The 21,952-nt window shown below is 31.8% G+C and overlaps 1 protein-coding gene across 1 annotated transcript in view; it reads left to right on the forward strand.

The window, feature by feature from the left end:
• LOC126878797 (protein artichoke-like) overlaps positions 1-21,952 on the forward strand; it is a 146,815-nt gene that overhangs the window by 22,967 nt on the left and 101,896 nt on the right. The window contains exons 2-3 of the mRNA XM_050641692.1: positions 3,383-3,638; positions 5,176-6,773. Coding sequence (XP_050497649.1) covers positions 3,490-3,638; positions 5,176-6,773 — 1,747 coding nt within the window. The 5' untranslated portion in view covers positions 3,383-3,489. The remainder of the gene's footprint in view (positions 1-3,382; positions 3,639-5,175; positions 6,774-21,952) is intronic.

The raw sequence follows: 21,952 nt of genomic DNA on the forward strand, positions 1-21,952 counted from the left end.
TTTAACTCTGTTTATATACAGGAAATAGCGCCCCCATTTGAATTCAATTTCAATTTGCTTCCATCCTGAGCTAGTTGTTCGGCTACGTGTAACCCTTGGGGTATCAGTATTGCTGCTTGATCCACACAACCGCTTAAATAGTTTCCCCTAGGTATTTTTCCTTTAAGTATGCCCTCGATTATTAGTTTTTTTCATCGTACCGGTTCTTCTGGTAATGTGTCTAAAATGCTACAAATATCTCTGTGGTATTTGTTTAAGCTACCTTTTTTTTTCTTTGAGTTGTTCTAATATTGATACATTTGTTCGATGTTCATCCTACGTTTCCAAATTGTTAGCAGTTTCATCGTAGCTGTTCCTGCAATAGTAAGCTTCCTACGTCTCTTCTCCTCCCTTATCCGTGCCATCTCCGTTCATTTGTTATGAGAGACCCCAGGTATATGAAGCTAGGTAAACTTCGAAGGCGTTAAATCTCTGTAAGGTGTTAAAGATCTGTCTACTATCATGATTTTTATATTACTCTTTTTCACCTATATCCTATATCCCATACTCTTTGCCTTTCTCCCCCATACGTCTCATTATGTTTTCCATTTGTTAGCATAATGTATTGGCTGTAGATCAAATAGAATTGAAAAGATTTATTAGTTCAGTTTTTTCTAAAAATGTAAGGTTTCAGAAAAAAATTTAATATCTATGAAACTAAGAACTGGGAACAATTTGTTTTTGGGCCTTAACTATTTATTGTTCTATTTAAACATACATTTATTTTAGCAAAAATTGTTACAGGGTGATCAAAATGTTATATTGTTCTCTAGCACATTTGACTCGAGTTATTTAACTCACATCAGGAACACGTGTGGTAGTTCAAACTAAACTGAAGTGCAACCTATTTTGCAACTGCCTTTTCTTTTTGGTGGTATAGGAAGATTTTTTGAAGATACGTCTGGTTTATGACTTTAAGATTTGTAAATCAAAACGGGAACTGGTGTATGTTTTCAAAGACTGATAGTGTGTATAAATAAATTTATTAAAATCAGCTAAGTACTTTCAGCATTTTTAATGCCATCATCACAGCTATCGTCTTATAATTGTAACTACCTCAAATAAAGAGAAAACTTTGAACAAACACATTCTAATATTAAAAATTAACCCAGGGATCTAATCACTGGTCAGGGTAAAAACCCTTAAATGTATAAAATAATCACATTTAATGTGTTTTAAAAAATGGCTACCATTTTTACAATCAACAGCTTTTAGAGACAATATGCAAAGATAACAGTTTGTTTCTATTTAAGATTTGTGTTTGTTTGATCCCATATTTCTCGTCAAATTTTGTTTACATGCGTCTTGAATAAAGATTTAGTATCTGAGATTAGTATACCTGATGTGATCGGAATGTTCACATTGTTTATCGGTTCAAACGCTGTTTTGTCTTTAACTCATTACCAGTTATTCCTACATGGTATTATTATGTACATTGTTGCATCTATTATTCTAAACTAATTTCACTAAATTTCGTAGTGATAACTAGTACCGAATGCTTTATATATTAAGGATCTTCTAGAGATTTTCCTTTATAGTATGGTATAGTTAGACCCAAACCCAGACATCCAAAGTGAAAGTTATCCTCCAACACCAAATTGTTCTATTTGGTCCACATAATGTTCAGAAAAAGTCACACCATTTTCAGCGTCGGGTTTGGGGGGGAGAGAGGGGAGAAATCTGCAAATTCGTAGTTTTTTACGTTTTTCGTCAATATTTCTAAAACCAAGCGGTTTAGCATGAACAACTTTCTATACAAAATTGTTCTACATTAAATTTGAAATAAAAAAGGCCCTATGCATAATCTTTCTAAAGTGAATGGTTCCAAAGTTACGGAGGTAGTATAGTATAATTGGTCCAAAAAAAGGCCTAACCCAGACATCCAAAGTAAAAGTTTTCCTTCAACACCAAGTTGTTCTATATGGTCCACATATTGTTCAGTAAAAATTACACCATTTTGAGCGACTGGTTTGGGGGGGAGATGGGGGAGAAGTAGGTAAATTAGTAGTTTTTTTAAGTTTTTCGTCAATATTTCTAAAACTATGCTTTAGCGTAAGGAATGTTCTATAGAAAAATGTTCTACATAAAATTTAAAACAAAAAAGGTTCTATACATATTTGTTATAAAATCAACGGTTCCAGAGTTATGGAGGGTGAAAAGTGTAGGTTTTCGATACTTTTTATATTTACCGATTTCTCCCCCCTCTCTCCCCCAAACCCGACGCTCAAGATGATGTGACTTTTTTCTGAACATTATGTGGACCATATAGAACAATTTGGTGTTGGCGGATAACTTTCACTTTGGATGTCTGGGTTTTTGGTATAGTTATATCATAAATATTGCCCAAAAAATATAAAAAGTATCGAAAACCTCGACATTTCACCCTCCGTAACTCTGGAACCGTTGATTTTATAACAATTATGTATAAAACATTTTTTGTTTTAAATTTCATGTAGAACATTTTTGTATACAACATTGTTTACGCTAAAGCATAGTTTTAGAAATATTGACGAAAAACTTAAAAAAACTACTAATTTACCGGCTTCTCTCCCACCTCCCTCCCAAACCGGACGCTCAAAATGGTGTAACTTTTTACTGAACAATATGCGGACCAAATAGAACATTTTGGTGTTGGAGGAAAACTTTTACTTTGGATTTTTGGGTTAGGCCTTTTTTGGACCAGTTAGTTATACTATACTACCTCCGTAACTTTGGAACCATTCACTTTAGAAAGATTATGCATAGGGCCTTTTTTATTTCAAATTTAATGTAGAACAATTTTGTATAGAAGATTGTTCATGCTAAACGGCATAGTTTTAGAAATATTGGCGAAAAACTTAAAAAACTACGAATTTACCGATTTCTCCCCCCTCTCCCCCCAAACCCGACGCTCAAAATGGTGTGACTTTTTTTTGGACATTGTGTGGACCATATAGAACAATTTGGTGTTGAAGGATAACTTTCACTTTGGATGTCTGGGTTATGCCATCTTTTGGATCAACAATACTATACTATTAAATGAAATGGTATTTATCATAATTATTGTCATTAGATAAACTTGTGTTAAAATCTACAAGATTCTACTAGACTGGGTGATTGGGTAGAAAAATGTAAAGCGTGTTAAATTACTAATAAGGGTGATAGGCATATATGTATAACAAAAGATGAGGTTTATCTTTTAAAATACTCTTTTTGTCAAAACTACACGTAATTTTTTTAATTAATTAAATATTGTTTTTTAAAATCAAAACATGGTTTAATTCCATATAAATAATATTTAACTTAGGAGCTTACTGTTACTTTTTTCTATTTAATCATAATAATATTTCAATTGTTGTTGCAGGACAATAAGTGTTTCGAATGAAAAATGTCAAACCAACCGTCTTCAATAAGAATCGCCATTAAAGAACACTTGATAAATAAGTCGTTGAAAATAATGAACATAACAAAATGCCGTTTGGACTAAAAACGCAACTATTCGTTTTGATTTTGTCGTCACTTTTAATTAAAGAAATACAGACAATTGACAAAACATGTCCTCCGCAGGAAGCAATTTTACCATGCAGGTGTCTAATAAAAGGAAAAGAGTACCAAATATGGTAAGTTCTGTTTAATATACGTACTTCAAAATGTAGTGATATTAAAAAATAGTCAGTATATTTTTGGTATTTTTCACTCGTAATACCGATAGTTTGTTATTATTTTAATATACGTTATGAGTCTTTTAAAGATATGAAAATTTGTGTGGAGAAAGAGGACCGAAATAAAGGTACGAAAATTACCCTCATATTGTGTATATCTTCACCGTACATGCCGGTCAACTTTGACCAGTTGTATCTCAGGAACCACTCATCGCAATTAAACGTTTTTATTATAAGAGAAGCGTCCTGGTCCTGCCACGTACTTTCTAATACCGTTTTCATAATTTAATTTAATATTTCCCGAGATATTTTATTTGTTTATAAGCCAAAAAAGTGTTTATTATTAAAATATTTCTGAGACCGCTTAAATAGTTTAACTCCAATTATGTAAAGTACATTGGATAGGTACAGTGCATTTTTATGCAAAAATCATAGTTATTCTAATATTCTAATAATCATAATTATTATGGTTATTGTAGAGACCGTAAATTTTTAATTAACACATTATTTGTTGGTAAACTGTCCATTCGATTTCCATCGGCTTCTGTAAATATAATCTATACCTAAGAAGCTTTTATATTACCAAGTTATTTAATTATTGATAAATAATTACTTTCCTAAAATTTTAGTTAAAAATTAAAGATTTTGTTGGAACAACCGCATTTTCCAGGGAAAGTTTTCGTCCAAGTAAATCGGGAAAAACATGTGTCTATGCAGAATTTAATTACGGTGAATATTTATTTGGGTGTTTTTCGTGTGAAGTTAAAATCTTTAGAGTTATAGAGCCAACATTGAAAAAAACACGCTTTTCGGGCGCCATTTTGTTTAGAAAAAAAGTAGCACACTATCTACGGACTTTGCATACCTATGTTATTAATATATGTATAGAATCATAATATTCGATTCCAGCAATAAAATTGCTGGTAAATAACTTCTCCCAAATATGGCTTATTTTCCGATAATCTGCCCAGACTATTAGTAGTTGGAGTTATTCAGCAGAGTTTGCCGTAATCACAGTGTCATCTGCATAGCTTATGGTGTTTATAATTCTTCCGTTAATTATTATTTCTTCACTTTCAGATAGTAATGCTTCTACAAAATGGATTCATTGAATGGTAATCGAGACATAATACAACCCTGCCTAACTCCTCTCTATTTTAGTTGCTGGACTGGTTTCGTTATCAATTATAATTTGTTCTTATCATTAATTAGAGTCCAGTACCTTCCGGTATATTAGAGCCCTGTATTATACTTTCCGCTTCCCATTCATCATTCACGTCTATCGGGCCAGTCTTCTGGCCATTGATTTCTTTCTCTCTAACTCTCATGTAAAAGATTCACTTGTGATATGATTTCTTGATCATCTATGAAATGAAGCGAATATAAGGTTGTTTAGTCGTAAATACCAGTGAGTTATTAGTTATACTATATTTATGTACTTAAGCTTCCGCTTCAAGTCGATAAAAATGGTTTAATGATATATTTTATTTTTTAGGTGTTCTCACAGCAATTTGTCCACTGTACTGGAGAGCCTCAAATCCATTGCCAATTATATAACAATACCTATAGACGAACTAATAATAGAAAACAACTACTTACCTTCTCTTCCAGGACGAACATTTTCACCCTTAAAAATATTGCGACTAATGTTACGATACAACACTTTAGAGCGAGTTTCGACAGACTGGCTAGCAGATTTAGAATCAAGTTTAATGGAGCTGTTTATAGTAGAACCAAAACTTAGCAGTCTCCCTCAATCATCTTTGATGAATCTAAAAAACCTTAAAGCTGTAACGATTCAATCAAAGTTATTAAAGCGGTTACCAATATTTTCTGGATTACCTGTTCTAAGATATGTTCAAGTAGAGTCGACTTCTTTGGTAGAAGTTTCTGCGTCAACTTTCAAAGACAATCCTTCCCTCGAGAAATTGCATTTACAGTTTTGTCCAAAACTATCCAGACTTGAGGCTAATGTCTTTGACGATCTTCCTAAGTTAGATCTTATTAATATAACTTACTGTGGATTAGAGTGGGTACATCCACGAACATTTAGTAGGCTACCTAGTCTTAAGGAATTATCACTAGTAGGTAACAAAATCAGTGATCCTGGCATGATAGGAAGAAGTAGTAGAGAGCTACCAAATTTGGAAATTATAAAATTAGATTATAATTATATAGGTATCGTAGAGGAAGCTACTTTTGTAGATATGCGGTCTTTAAAGAGAATTTATCTGTCTAATAATGTGATAGCAGAAATAAGAAAAGGAGCGTTTCATATACTCCCTGCGCTTAAAACTTTAGATCTTAGTAAAAATATGATAAGAAGAATTCAACACCAAAGCTTTTATCAACCTAGTGTGCTTGAAGAACTATACCTTCAAGATAATGCTTTAAGTAACGTTATGCAACTTAGGTCAATATTAGAAGATCTCCCTAGATTAATATATCTAGATGTAAGTTATAATAAACTAGATTCTATACCCTTTAGATCTCTAATGGGTCATTCCACGTTAGAGCAACTTAATTTAGGATACAATCAATTGCAAATGATAGACAAAGAGGCATTTATAGGTATGCCTGCTTTAAGAGACCTTATTCTGACCAACAATTCTATTGCAGATACACGAAGGGCTCCGTTTTGGAATCTGCCTGCTTTGAAAAGCGTGCATCTGTCTAAGAATTATTTGAGAAGGCTAGAACCTAGGTTTCTAATAAACATAGGTGCACTGAGAAGAGCTGACCTAAGCCAAAATGGCTTAAATTTTATAGATCCAGAAGCTTTTCTACCTACTCCCTTATTAGAGCATATTAATATGTCTAGCAACAATATCAAAAATTTTCATCCGGTTACTTTTAGACACTTAACACAGCTTTATGAACTTGATGTCAGCCATAATAATTTAAAAAGTCTTATTTCTGGATTACCTAGAAATATAGAGCATCTCATATTGAAGCATAATGAGATTTCTGGGATATCCTTTAGTGACTTGAATTTGCCTTCGTTAAGGTTATTGGATTTAAGCGGAAATAGAATCCAAAGTCTCGGAGGGGATCAGCTCAAAAACTTACACCATTTAAGAAAATTATATTTAAGTAAGTAAAATTACAATGTTATATGCTTATTTGTTTTATAAGTACTTAAATTTTAATCCATTTACTCACGGTTTTTGCTCCGAATTTTAAAGAACTGCTTGGATTGACATGAAATTTGGTATCCGTATAGTAGTAGAGTCACTGAAGGTGGATATGAGCTATTACCTCCTATTTCGTTGAACCTCCATCGATTTGCATGAAAATTGGTGAGTGGTTAGAGGATATCTCAAGGAACAAAGGTGACATGGTGTTAACTTGCGCTTTTACCTTGGGGGTGGATGCCACCCCTTCTCGGGGGTGAAAATTATTTTATTAAAAATAACCCCATAATTCGATAGAGGGACAAATTTCAAGCAAAATTTGTTATATACAGTTATTAAAATAAATCAAAACTTTTTGAGTTATTAAAGATCAAATATTTTAATTTTTCTTGAGAGAAAATTTTTTAACCAATTTTTCATCAATAACTCAAAAAGTGTAAGTTTTAACAAAAAAGTTATATTTATCAAAATTAAAGCTAATAAAAAATTAAATAAACCCCTTACTACAAAAACCATTTAATGTTAATTAAAAGTGAGTTATAAGTAATTAAATGTATATTTTTTCGGGTGCTAAAAAAAGTCTAAGTATTCAAGCTGAAATAACAGGAAATTTATGCATTTTATAACATAAACTTATTAAACATTTGTCAAATTACTTAAAAATATCTCTTAAATGAGCCCCCAAACATGTTGATAGTGTTAAAATTTATGCTCCAAAATTTTTTCAAAATTTATCTTTTAAAAATTTTTACAAAAAACGTTATTGTTTTTTTTTTAATAACTCCGTTCATGTTTACGATATCTGGTTCACCTAAAAACTGTTTGAAAGTTAATTCCAAGTGCTATTTAAGCACGTTGAACTTAATCTTTTAAACCCCTTACTTTTTTAAAAATAAAAGGTTAAATGACCCAGGTTGCATGGTTCACACTGCAAAATTTAAGATTTAAACGTTTCTATCTCGGTTATTTTTTACCCTATAGAAATAGTAAAGCAGCTAAAATATTTGGCACAGAAAAAACTAAAATTTGGTTATATATAATTTTTTACGTATATTGAGTATTTTTGGAGTTATTATCAAAAGAATATGAGAATTACAATAATTTTAAAAATTACGATTTTTTTAAATTATATCTTTATTTCAAAAATATGCATTCTAAACCGGTTAAAATTATCAAAAACATTACTAATGCTAATATAAAGAAGCTCTTGCAAGGATTACTATAAATTTTAATTTTTGTGGAAATGGCGTATGTTTTATTTTTCACTTTTTCCTAAAAAATTCGAAACGGTTCTTTTATTTCCATTATAACTTGCTTAATTTTGACGCTATTACCTTGACTGAAGCTCATTTAATAGGTATTCCGAAGTACTTTGGCAAATGTTTTCCAGGAATATTTTATACATTGCATCGATTTCCCGTTATTTAAGCTTGAATACTTAGATTTGAGTACTCGTCTAAAAAAATACACATTCAATTGCCAATAACTCACTTTGAACTAATATTAGTTTAGTTTTTTATGTGAGGAATGTATTCAATTTTTTATTATCTCAAATTTCAGTAATAATAACTTTTTTGTAGAAGCTTATCGTTTTTGATTTATATGTGAAAAACCGATTTAAAACATGCATTTTTTTACGAAAAAAATAAAATATTTGGTCTTTAACTCAAAAAGTGTTGATTTATTTTAATAACTTTATATAACAAATTGTGCTTATAATTTGTCCCTCTATCGGCTTATGGTATTATATTTAATAAAATAATTTTCACCCCCAAGAAGGGGTTGCATCCATCCCAAGATAGAAGCGCAAGTTGGCATCATATCACCTTTGTTCCTTGAGGTATCCTCTAATTACTTACCAATTTTTATGAATGGAGGTTCAACGAAATCGAAGGTGAAAACCTTCAGTGACTGCACTATAGCTATCATATCAAAAAGTGATATTGTGCCGATGTGCGCTTTTGCTCTGGGGGTGAGTACCACACCTTCCCGGGGTGAAAAAATATACGTTCAAAATAAGTCCGGACGTGGATAAACTTAATAAACTAAAGTTTCTGTAATTCTAAGCATCTTTTGTTCTATAGAGTTTTATCACTAAGTCAACAATTTTCGAGTTATTTGCGAGTGAATATGTTCATCTTTTTACAAAAAAAAAACAAGTTTTTTAGGCTTTTTTCACAAATAACTCAAAAAGTAAGTATTCTACCTAAAAAAATATTCTTAGCCAAAATATAGCCTATAAAAAAGTAAAAAATTTGGTGTATGTATGAAGTCTGTAGACCCAGTAGAAGTACAGTTGTTGATAATGAAAAGTAGGTTCTTATTTTTCAAATTACAAGTAGAATATTTCAACGTAAAATAACAAAAAAAAATGAAGTACTTCTTGGAGAAAACTCATTACAACTTTTATCTACCACATCTACTATCTATGCCATATTATGTATAAGTTTTTAGTTTGTGAAAACTGTCATTATAGATAGCAGTGCTTGAAGGATTTAAAGTATGCCTGAAGTAACAATGTATTTTAAATGGGATTTACTTTTTCGCACTGTTTTTAACTTTCGCGTTGTCATGGTGATGACAATATGAGCAATGAATTACAACAAAAGTTTTGACAGTTTTGTGGTTTGAAAGTAGTTAGAATTTTTAAATGTCAAAGTTCTAAAAATTGTAGAATTGAAATGAATTCCAGTGACGAAGAGTTACAGCTTTTTTTATTTGTTTATCGTTGATAAAATATTGTATGAAACTGTGCGTGAAGTACTTTTTGCGAACTTACGCGATTTATAGCACTCGCTCCGTTGTCGCTTGTGCTCTAAAAATCGCGTGCGTTCGCAAAAAGCATACTTCACGAACTGTTTCATAAATAACTATTTTAAAGTGTTTAAAAAAAGTTTTAAAATTTTTGTTTTTTAAAAAAGTTTCTAACAACAAATGTAAGTGTTATGCTCAAAATAATATTGTTTTTTTTTTTATTTTTTTGCTAAAACAAAACGTTAAATCACCTCTAATTAGTATAACAAATGAAATTATTCGTTACCGCTTCAAAAGTTATGTATTATTTATGTATTATTTATAAATATGATTTGTAAGTTTCATCGGTTCAATTTGCTTATTTTTGAAAAAAATTGGTTTTAAATTAATTTTTTTTTTAATACTGACAAAATGTCTTTTTTCAAGGTAGGTAACTTAAAAATTATTAGTGATACCAAAAAAGACTAAAAAATATAGGTTTTGCTTTTCTGAATATTTTGTTTTTCTGTAAGACAAGAACTGGTTAAGATATTTTATGGCTGTTAAAATTTGCATATACTCGTGATTCGTTACTAGTTCAGGCCATTTCAACTACAGCCCTTTTAAATATAAGCACTTTAAACCGATGAAACTTACAAAAAATCATATACAAACAATACATAAGTAAAGTAACTTGTGAAGCAGTAACGTTTAATTTTATTTGGGATGCTAATTAAGGGGTTATCTTCACGATTTATTTTACCAAAAAAAGAGAGATCGTGGCACTTGCGGAGTGCCGACAGAAGTGAATACTTCTTATATATTCTATTAAATTCGATTCGCTTCAATTCGATTCCATTCGATTCGATCCGATTCGATTTATTTTATTTAATTTTAGTTAATATATTTATAATATATTTATACAGACTACATAGTAAGTTTTATGTATGGAACGCCTCGATTATCTCGGAAACGGCTTGCACGATTTTTTTAGGTTGTGGTGGGTAAGAGTCTTCTAATGCTGCCTATATTACAGTGGTATTTACATTGTTGTCAAATCTTCCGTTTTTCGTGAAATCTAATGAACTTTCTTATTTCAAATGGAACACCGTGTATATTTGTTGCGTTTTAAGTCCATAAGAGACAAGTAGTGATTTACGTTTATTACAAGGTAATTTATTTATTTAGCGTATGGCTATATCACAGTTTTTGTATATACATAAAGATAATAATACATTATAAATAATAATTAATTTTTACAAACGAAAATTTAGTTGGTAAATATCAATTGACTCATTGGTCGCCACTAAAAAATCAGACCGATTGCCACTGTACGATTTGATGGAACATTCCTCCACCAAATGCTTAGTCGTTTGTCTTTCAGCACCGCTATCGCAATTTGGAGAAGGTATTTTTCCCCATCTAAAAAGTGAGTCAGAGCACCTGCCACAGTTGGTTCTACTTCTGTTTAGTGTCGCCCAGATCCGTCTTGGTTGATTGAAACCCTCTGGCTTGCTTGTAATACATGGCATATTCCGGATGTCAGGTGGAACATTCTTCTCTCAATCTTCTTGCCGACGGTCGGTTATTTCGAAATTCCTTTCAATTAGTATCCTTGCAGAATCCAGAGGATTTTTTCTTAAACGAAGCCTGCGTATGTCTCTGTCGTTAATACCAACGTGAGAGTGGAGCACATGATCGGCGTTAATTTTCTATACTCCCTGACAAGGGCATGTTCTCGACGGATGTGTAAGGGTGCTATGTGGCTTAGTGCTGGTAGCCAATACGTTGGCGCGGCCTTGCTTGCACCTGATATAATACGCAAAGCCTGGATTAGTTGAGTTGGGCATCAACACGTTTGGTGTGTGGGCTGTTGAGCCATACCGGTGCACAGTACTCTGCAACGGGATACACGAGTCCCAGCGCTGTCGACCTAAGTGTAGTCACTGAGGAACCCCATGTGGTACTTCATAACTTTTGTAGAATACTGGTTCGTGTTCTAAGTTTTGCAGTAGTCTTTGTAAGATGTTCTTTAAAGCTCAGCGTCCTATCGAGTGTCACACCTAGTAGACCGGTCTGGTTAGACTCAAAAATTGGAGTGAGGTTACAATAATTTCCATCCAGCTGAAAATTGGCAGGATTGTTCACAATACCATCATAAATGAAATCTAAAAAGTCCTCATAAATCTGACCCGAGCTAAAAAATTTACGCGGGGTCAAAGGTCACCAAATATGGTTTTTAGCGATTTTCAGCGAAACGGTAAGTTTTATCATAAAATTAGTTCTAACAAAAAATGTAGATTGAGTGGAGTGGATCTTCAAAGTGGATTTTAATAAAGGCAGTAAAAACTTTTTTGTAAAAACTTTAAAACAGTTTTTGAGTCATTTATGAAAAACCACTTTAAAACATGCCCTTTTTCACGAAAATTAAAATATTTGATCTTTGATAACTCAAAAAGTATTGAATTATTTTAATTACTCTATATAACACAATTTGTTTATAATTTGTCTCTCTATTGATTTGTGGGGTCATTTTTAACAAAGTAATTTTCACTCCCGAAAAGGGGTGGTATCCATCCCCAGGGGAAAAGCAAGTTGGCACCATGTCACGTTTATTTCTTGAGGTATTATCTAACCACTCACTAATTTTCGTGAAAATCGATAGGGGTTCACTGAAGTCAAAGGTAATAGTAGTTGATTTTTACCTTCAGTGTACCACTATACAAAAAAAAATGCCATCCAATAATCGAGATGCGTATATTTTCCGAGCTTATTACCTAATTAGTAAACGATATGTAGTCGCTATATAATTATTTAAATACAATTCTCTCTTAAGCCTGGAAGTAGGGGTCGACAAGACAAGAATTCTTGTCTTGACAACAACTTCTTGTCTTGTCTTGGAAAAAAATCAAGAAATTTAAAAAAATCTTGTCTCTACGTTTTCTTGACATTTTATATCTTGTCTTGACTCAATAAATTTCAAGATGTTGAAATTTCTTGATTTCTTGGTCCGGTGATTCCCCGGCGACCTTTTTATTGCGTTGCGTGCTAACCGGGCTAACACGTGCTAAAGAATGGGTTCTGATCAGTGAATTTTGTCAGTACCTGAGAAGCTTTAAAACACTGTCTTCAATACTCGAAGGCTCGAAGGGGGAAAATATTGCACACTTCCATTGGTGGTAATTGGAGTAAACTTACTTTAAGACAAACTGGAAATATTGGGCTCATTAACTTGATAATTAAATTGATAGAAACACTACTGACGAGTAATTAATTTACTTCATTCAAGCTGCGAGAGATAAAATATTGAAACACTATAACAAAACTAATTGGATATACTATAGTTCTTATTTTGGATCCTCGGCATAAAGTAGAGACATTTTCCTCTTCATCTTGGACAAAGGTTTTACAATCAGAGGCAGTACAAAAATTTATAGAAATATTTAAAGCTTACTATTTCAGTAAATCCCAGAATGATCTACAGAATCCAATACCAGAGCCCAGTGGCGTAGCTAGCCCCACGGTGGCCCCATATCAAAGTTTGTCGCAGGGCCCTTTTCCACGACTGATATGGGATAGTGCTAAGAAAATGTTCAACAAATAAATCAAAAACGCTTGTATAGAATAGAATAGAAATATGCTTTATTCTCACTGAAAATTTTATAATTTTAGGGACAAAGCTTACAAGGAGTCAGAAATAACAATAATAAATACAGTTTACTGAAATTACATAAATCGTCAATATTATTACAAAAGTTAAGGCAGCGCGATCGTTTGTCATCATTACTCTTCAACTTATGACTAATAGAAAAAATAATGCAAAAAGTGAAAATCAATAGAGAAGGACTCCTATATAAAAAAAGCCACCGAGTTTTGGCATTTTCAGACGATGTGGTGCAGGCAAGAAGAAAAAGAGGTCCATGTCACCAGCCCCCCCTTTTTCGATTTAAGGGTCGAAAAAAAGCTCATTCGTTTGTATTGCGTTAGTACTGGATTGTATCACCCTTTATTCGTTTGTACTGCCCCACCCTTTTAAATCTGCCTGGAGAGGCTGGTGACATGCCATCCCCCCTTTATCGATCTGGGGGTCCGGGATTGGTATGTTCGTTTGTACTGCGTTAGTATCGGATTGTATCGCCCTTATTTTGTTTGTACTGCTCCCACCCGTCTAGATTGGCCTGGGGGGCAGGTGACATGCTACCCCACTAATCTGCAGTTTTTGCCATTTGACGTCGAAAATAGGCTATTTCGTTTGTACTGCGTTAGTACTGGATTGTATCACCCTTCATTCGTTTGTACTGCCCCCACCCTTTTAAATCTGACTGGAGGGGCTGGTGACATGCCATCCCCCCCTTTTTCGATCACGGTGTCCGGGATGGGTATGTTCGTTTGTACTCCGTTAGTATCGGATTGTATCGCCCTTATTTTGTTTGTACCGCCCCCACCCGTCTAGATTGGCCTGGGGGGGCCAGCGACATGCTACCCTCTACTCTGCACTCTTTGCCTTCTGAACGTCGAAAATAGGCTATTTCGTTTGTACTGCGTTAGTACTGGATTGTATCACCCTTCAGTCGTTTGTACTGCCTCCCACCCTTTTAAATCTGCCTGGAGGGGCTGGTGACATGCCATCCCCCTTTTTCGATATGGGGTCCGGGATGGGTATGTTCGTTTGTACTGCGTTAGTATCGGATTGTATCGCCCTTATTTTGTTTGTACCGACCCCACCCGTCTATATTGGCCTGGGGGGCCAGTGACATGCTACCCCTCTACTATGCATTCTTTGCCATCTGAATGTCAAAAATAGGCTATTTCGTTTGTACTGCGTTAGTACGGGATTGTACCGCCCTCATTTTGTTTGTACTACCCCTACCCTTCTACATTTAAAATAGGGGAGGATTAGTGCTAGGAGTAAGGACACAAAATCAGCCAAACCTTGCACATAGTAACACTGCGGATGTAAAATTTGGTAAATTCGTCGAAAATGTAACGAATTACATTTTGAAACTGAAAAACAGGCTTGCAAGCCACTCTTCACTCTCCATGGGGAATGGAAAGTTACCCCCTCAGATGGATCTCGGAGTAGTTCTACGCTACCGATTTTAAAAATGGTACATGTATTTGTTGGAGATATTTTGAATACTATTTTCGATCAGAAATCAGAGGAGCGATCTTGCCTTTTTCTACTAGGAAGAAATTTAACCATCCCCTCAATAAATTTTACAGTTTCACACCGATATGAAAATCAAAGATCTCATGGGGCGCATTCCGAAATGCACTCTTCGTTGTACAATTTCAACCTCTCTGTCTTCCCATTGGGGGTAAAAAATACTTTGTAACAGGCGCGGATCCAAGGAGGGGAGCAATGGAGTCAATCCCCCCCCCTTGAGATCTCACCTGGTCTCTACTGACACTTTTTTTAAGAAATAGATAATTACGATTGAAAATAACTGAATAACTACAACATACATACGGCAGAATTCCTTGAAATCGAAAATTATTAAAAGTATTTGGAACAATGGGTCTATTGAATGAAAAGAAGTATTTGCTTTTACTTCCTCGTATTTAAGTATTGACTTAATAGTAATTGAACAAAGCATTAAAGAAATGACTTTATTCAATTACTATTAAGTAAATACTTAAATATTTGTAAGTAAAAGCAAATACTTATTTTTATTCAATAGACCCATTAAATGATAAATTCCCACAATAAATATCTTTCTTACCGTCTAATGCCCGAGACCAGATAACAATAATTGCCGCTGCTATGTTATGGTAATTTGTTTTTTAGAAAGGTTTGTATTGTTCATTTATGACTGCAATAAGATTCAGAATTTCCGTATTCCATTTGCAAAATAAATATAGTGTCAAAAACTTGCTTTACAGATTCAGTGCCAAAACGAGACATTTTTATAGAAAAATATTTGCAAATATATGAAATGCCAAACTGACCTATTAAATAAAAAATTACAGTGCAATTTTCGATTTCTACTGTGGAATTATCGCTGTATAGGCCAGGGCAGATCCTTTTTGAGGTGGATGTGAGAGGTAGCATTCGGATTTTTGCAGATAAAATTAAGTGACAACTTCAGTAGTCGTAGGGAAATAAAATAAAGATAATTGAATTTTGTATGATATATATACGAGCGGGACACCCTCAAAAAAGCGCTTAGTTTTCGAGATACTGACCACGGAGGGGTGAATGGCTAATTTTATTTATACTTTATATTTTCGAGGGTGTTGAAAATGAAAATAAGGTTTATTTTGAATTTTATGTGGGAGAACATTGTCAAAATCGCAATTTTAACCTAAAAATAAAAAAAAATGAAATCACGTTTTTTTGCGTTTACTGCGCTACAACTCTGTTCCATTTTAATATTTTTTTCTGAAATTTTTACAGTATATAGCTCTAACATTTCTGAAGACAACTGTACCTGTTTCAAGCTTTTATTCTTATCCTGATAAAGGTTATGAATTTTTCAAAGAAAAAAGTGCGGATTTGTGCAATTGCGAAATTTAATCGCAAAAGTTGTGTGATGAAGTTTAAAATTTAGCTTCTTAATCACGTTTATGTTAAAGTAGAGAGTACAAAGAAGTTTTCTGGAAAGGTTTGTATCAAAATGTTTTATAGAAAACAAATGGTGCAACGTTTAACATCTACGTTATAAATCCCCAAAATAACGCTAATTTTTCGAGATACTGATCATTGGTAGTGAATGGCTAATTTTGATTTTACTTTATGTTTTTGATGGTGCTGAAAACGAAAATCAAGTTTATTTTGAATTTTAGGTGGGAGAACATTGTCAAAATCGCAATTTTGCCCTAAAAATAAAAAAGTTAAACCACGTTTTTCTTAAAATTTAAAGTTGCACCATATTTTTTCTATAACACATCTAGACCTAAAACTACCCATAAAACTTCTTTGAACTCTATGGTTTAACATAAATGTAATCAAACAGATAAATTTTAAATTTTGTCACTTAATTTTTGCGATTTAACTCTGCAATTCACGAATCTGTACCTTTTATTTTTTAAATTCATAACTTTTATAAAGAAAAGACTGAAAGAGTACAGTTAATTTCATAGTCTTTACAAAGGTGAGAAATACATGCTACAAAAATGTTAGAAAAAAATATTAAAATGTAACAGATTTGTAGTGAGTTAAAGGTAAAAATGCGTGACTTCACTTTTTTTTTTCATTTTTAGGTTAAAACTGCGATTTTGACAATGTTCCCTTACATAAAATTCAAAATAAACCTCTTTTTCGTTGTCAGCACCGAAAACATAAAATAAGACCAAAATTAGTCATTCACATCCCTTGGCCAGTATCTCGAAAAATAAGCGTTATTTTGGGGATGTATAACGTCTATATTAAAAGTTGCGCCATTTTTTTTTCTATTAAACATTTGTAACTAAAACTTTCCAGAAAACTTCTTTGTACTCTATGTTTTAACATAAACGTGATTAATAATATAAATTTTAAATTTTGCCTCTCAACTTTTGCGATTAAACTTTGCAATTCACGAATCTGCACCTTGTACTTTAAAAATTCATAACTTTTACTAGAATAAGATTAAAATCTTAAAACAGATACCTTTGTCTTCAAAAAAGTGAACAACATATAGTGTATAAACATAAGAAAAAAATATTAAAATCGCCCAGAGTTGTAGCGAGTTAAACGCAAAAAAACGTGATATCACTTTTTTTATTTTTATGGTAAAATTGCGATTTTGACAATATTCCTCCATCTAAAATTTAAAATAAATTTCATTTTCGTTTTCAGCACCGTCAAAAACATAATCTAAGACCAAAATTACCCATTCACCACCCATGGTTAGTATCTCGAAAAATAACCGTTATATTGGGGATATCTAATGTCGATAACAAAAGTTGCATCATTTTTTTTTCTATAAAACATTTTGATCTAAAATTTTCCAGAAAACTTCTTTGTACTCTCTATTTTAACATAAACGTGAATAAAAGGCTAAATTTGAAATTTCGTCACTCAACTTTTGCGATTAAACTTTGCAATGCACAAATCCGCACCTTTTCCATTGAAAAATTCATAACCTCTACCAGCTTAATTAGCTTAATTAGAATTAAAGCTTAAAATAGGTACCATTGTCTTCCGAAATATTAGAGCTATATATTGTAAAAAATTCAGAAGAAAAATATTAAAATGGAACAGAGTTGCAGCGAGGTAAACACAAAAAAACATGATTTTATTTTTAGGGTAAAATTGCGATTTTGGCAATGTTCCCCCACATGAAATTCAAAGTAAATCTCATTTTCGTTTTCAGCACCGTCAAAAACATACAGTATGTCTAAAATTAGCCATTCTCCTCTCCGTGGTCAGTACCTGATCTTTAGGGGTATCTCCCGCTCGCCTATGACGACTGGTTTAAAATGTCTTAAATGATTACGCTTTCTGCAAAATAGCAATAAATACAAAATAAGGGGGCAAAAAAGCCTGTTTTTATTCAATGTTTTTCAACTGCTTTGGTTGCACTTAGAACCTTCGTAATTCGCTTAGAAAATTCTTACGATATACCTACTTAATCCGTCCACCAAATTTCATTAAAGTCGACATAATAGATTTTGCATAATAATTTTGCAATCTAAATTTTTTTTAAAAAGTTCAAATTTTTTAAAAACTTTCTGAACAAAAAGTAGACCAGTTAGAAGTTTGCTAATTTTTTACATATCCAGAGGTGCTTTACCTATCTAATACACTTTACAAAAATAAAATCAGATTATTTAAGCGGCATTAGCACTGTTTTAAAGTTATAAACAATTTTTAGGCTTATAAACAAATATAGTGAGGACGTTTGAGTTGGAATAAAATCATGGGCGACTCGAGAATTAGCGACTCTGGAGATAAATCCCGAAACAGGTCGATTTTTATATTTAAATTATAATTTTTGGGATATATATCATACTAGTAACGTCATCCATCTGGGTCTGATGACGTAATCGATGATTTTTTAAATGAGAATAGGGGTCTTGCTAGCTTATTCGAAAGGTTATTAAATTCTCTATTCATTACATAATTTTTTATACAGGGTGCCCAAAAATTTTTTTTAAATTAACTGAGACAAAAAGAAGAAAGTATTTAATTTATTTAATTCGAAATATATTTTACTATTGTCCTAAAACAGAAAAAAATGTTTATTTGATATATAATTGAAAAATGAATTTATTCCAACCCAAACGTCCTCACTGTATTTGTTTATAAGCCAAAAAATTGTTTATAACTTTAAAACAGTGCTGAGACCGATTAAATAATCCAACTTCAGTTCTGTAAAGTATATTAGATAGGTAGAGCGTATCTTTATATGTAAAAAAATTAGCAAATTTCTAAAGAGTCCACTTTTTGTTCAGAAAGTTTTTAAAAAATTTTAACTTTTTTAAAAAAATTTAGATTGCAAAATTGTTATGCAAAACCTATTAAGTGGATTTTAATAAAATTTTGTGGACGATTTAAGTATGTTGTAAGAATTTTCTAAGCGAATTACGAAGGTTCTAAGTGCAACCAAAGTGGTTGAAATACATTGAATAAAAACAGGCTTATTTTGCCCCCTTATTTTGTATTTATTGCTATTTTGCAGAAAGTCTAATCATTTAAGATTTAATCAATTATCTTTATTTTATTTTCCTACGACTTTGTTCCAAAATGAATAGTTTTAAAGTTATAAGCTATGAAAATTGAATAAAATCGATGTTTTTCGAAATTTTTAAATATTTGAATTTTTTTATTAATGTTACGGACATATTTGAGAAGGAGCATAACTCAATTATAATTACTGAAGTTGTCACCTAGTTTTATCTGCAAAAATCCGAATGCCACCTCTCACATCCACCTCAAAACAGATCCGCCCTGCTCTGTACAGCGATAATTCCATAGTAGTCTGGGCTGATTATCGGAGAATGGGCCATTTTTGGGAGAAGTTTTTTACCAGCAATTTTATTGCTGGAATCGAATTATAAGATCCTATATATTAATAATATAGGTATGCAAAGTCCTCAGATAGTGTGTTACATTTTTTATAAACAAAATGGCGCACGCAAATCGTGTTTTTTTCAAGTATTGCTCTATAACTCCGAATATTTTAACTTTACAACAAAAACATTCAAATAAAAATTCACCGTGATTAAATTCTGCATAGAGACGTGCTTTTCCCGATCTGCTCCGACGAAAATTTTCTTTGGAAAATGCGGGTTTTCACAACAAAATTTTTAATTTTCAAATAAAGTTTTAGATAAGTAATTATCTACCAATAATTAAATAATTTGGTGACTTAAAAGCCTTATTGGTTTAGATGATAGTTCCAGAAGCTGGTGAAAATTGAACGAATATTTTAGAAACAATTCAATTGTTAATTAATAATTTACGGTCGCAATAATAACCAAAATAATTAAGATACACTGATGAAACTTTGAAATCTTATAAAGATGAGATGCCTGTTTAACATTTTCTCGACAAAATATAAATTTTTAACTTTTCTGCATAATCTTTAAATGTTTCAAAAAAAATAGTTATAAACAAATTAACGTTTCTCAGAAAGTTTTTATTATATTATAATTTTAAAAAATAGCTAAAATGAGCATTTCAAATATCTTGAAAATGAATGCTTTCAAACTTTTTTGCAACCATTTGCAAAAAAGTTATGAAACAGCAAAGTAAACATACGATTACTACGGTGTTTATAAAATATAACCATTGCACGAATTTTTGACATTCTTTGTGAGTAATTAGACTGTACCATAGACTCACTTTTAAGCTTTGAAACAATTAAAACAAATTATGACCTATGAAATACGCATTTTAAGTATTTTTAAAATTAGAATATAATAAACAATTTCTGAGAAATGTTAATTTGTTTATAACAATTTTTTGAAACATTTAAAGATTATGCAAAAAAATGAAAAATTTATATTTTGTCGACAAAATATTAAATAGGCATCACACCTTTATAATCTTTCTAAGTTTGATCAATGTCTCATGATTATTTTGGTTGTTATTGCGACTGTAAACTGTTAATTAACAATTGAATTGTTGCTAAAATATTCGTTTCATTTTCACCGGCTTCTGAATTTATAATCTATACCAAGAAAGCTTTTATTTCACTAAGCTATATTAATAAATAATTACTGGCTCAAAAAAATTATTTGAAAATTCGAGATTTTGTTGGGAAAACCCACATTTTTCGAGGAAAATTTTTGTTGGAGCAAATCGGGAAAAACATGCCTCTATGTAGAATTAAACTGGGGTGAATTTTTATTTGAGTGTTTTTGGTGTAAAGTTAAAATCTTCGGATTTATAGAGCAATAATTGAAAAAAATACGATTTGTCGGCGCCATTTTGTTTATAAAAAAAGTAGCACACTATCTGCGGACTTTGCATACCTATATTAATAATATATAGGATATTATAATTCGATTCCAGCAATAAAATTGCTGGTAAATAACCTTTCTTTGTACTTTACTAATTAGACCAGAGTATTATAACTATTTTTTTTTCAAAATTTAAAGATTATGCAAAAAAAAGAAAAATTTATATTTTGTCGATAAAATATTAAATAAGCATCTCATCTTTATAATTTTATAAGTTTGATCAATGTATCATGATTATTTTGGTTTTTATTGCGATCATAAATTGTTAATTAACAATTGAATTGTTGCTAAAATATTCGATTAATTTTCACCGGCTTCTGGAATTACAATCTATACCAAGAAAGCTTTGATGTCACTAAGTTATTTAATTATTGATTAATAATTACTTACCTAAAACTTTATTTGAAAATTAGAGTTTTTGTTAGGAAAACCTGCATTTTCCGAGGAAAATTTTCGTCGGAGCAAATCGTGAAAAACATATCTCTATGCAGAATTTATTGCAGTGAATTTTTATTTGGGTATTTTTGTTGTAAAGTTAAAATCTTCGGAGTTATAGAGCAATAATTGAAAAAAATACGATTTGTCGGCGCCATTTTGTTTATAAAAAAAGTAGCACACTATCTGCGGACTTTGCATACCTATATTATTAATATGGAGGATCTTATAATTCGATTCCAGCAATAAAATTGCTGGTAAATAACTTTTCCATGAATTTTGCTAATTAGCCCAGAGTATAGTAGAAATCGAAAACTGCACTGTCATTGTTTATTTAATAGGTCAGTTTGGCATTTCATATATTTGCAAATATTTTTCTATAAAAATGTCCCGTTTTGGCACTGAATCTGTAGAGTCAATTAACACGTTGACGGACAGTGCGTCAAATGTATAACCAAGTTTTTGACACTATATTTTGCAAATGGAATACGGAAATTCTGAATCTTATTGCAGTCATAAATTAAGAATACAAACCTATCTAGAAAACAAATAACCATAAAATAGCAGCAGCCATTATTG

This window comes from Diabrotica virgifera, chromosome 1, assembly GCF_917563875.1.
Source record: "Diabrotica virgifera virgifera chromosome 1, PGI_DIABVI_V3a".
Taxonomy (NCBI): Eukaryota; Metazoa; Arthropoda; class Insecta; order Coleoptera; family Chrysomelidae; genus Diabrotica; species Diabrotica virgifera.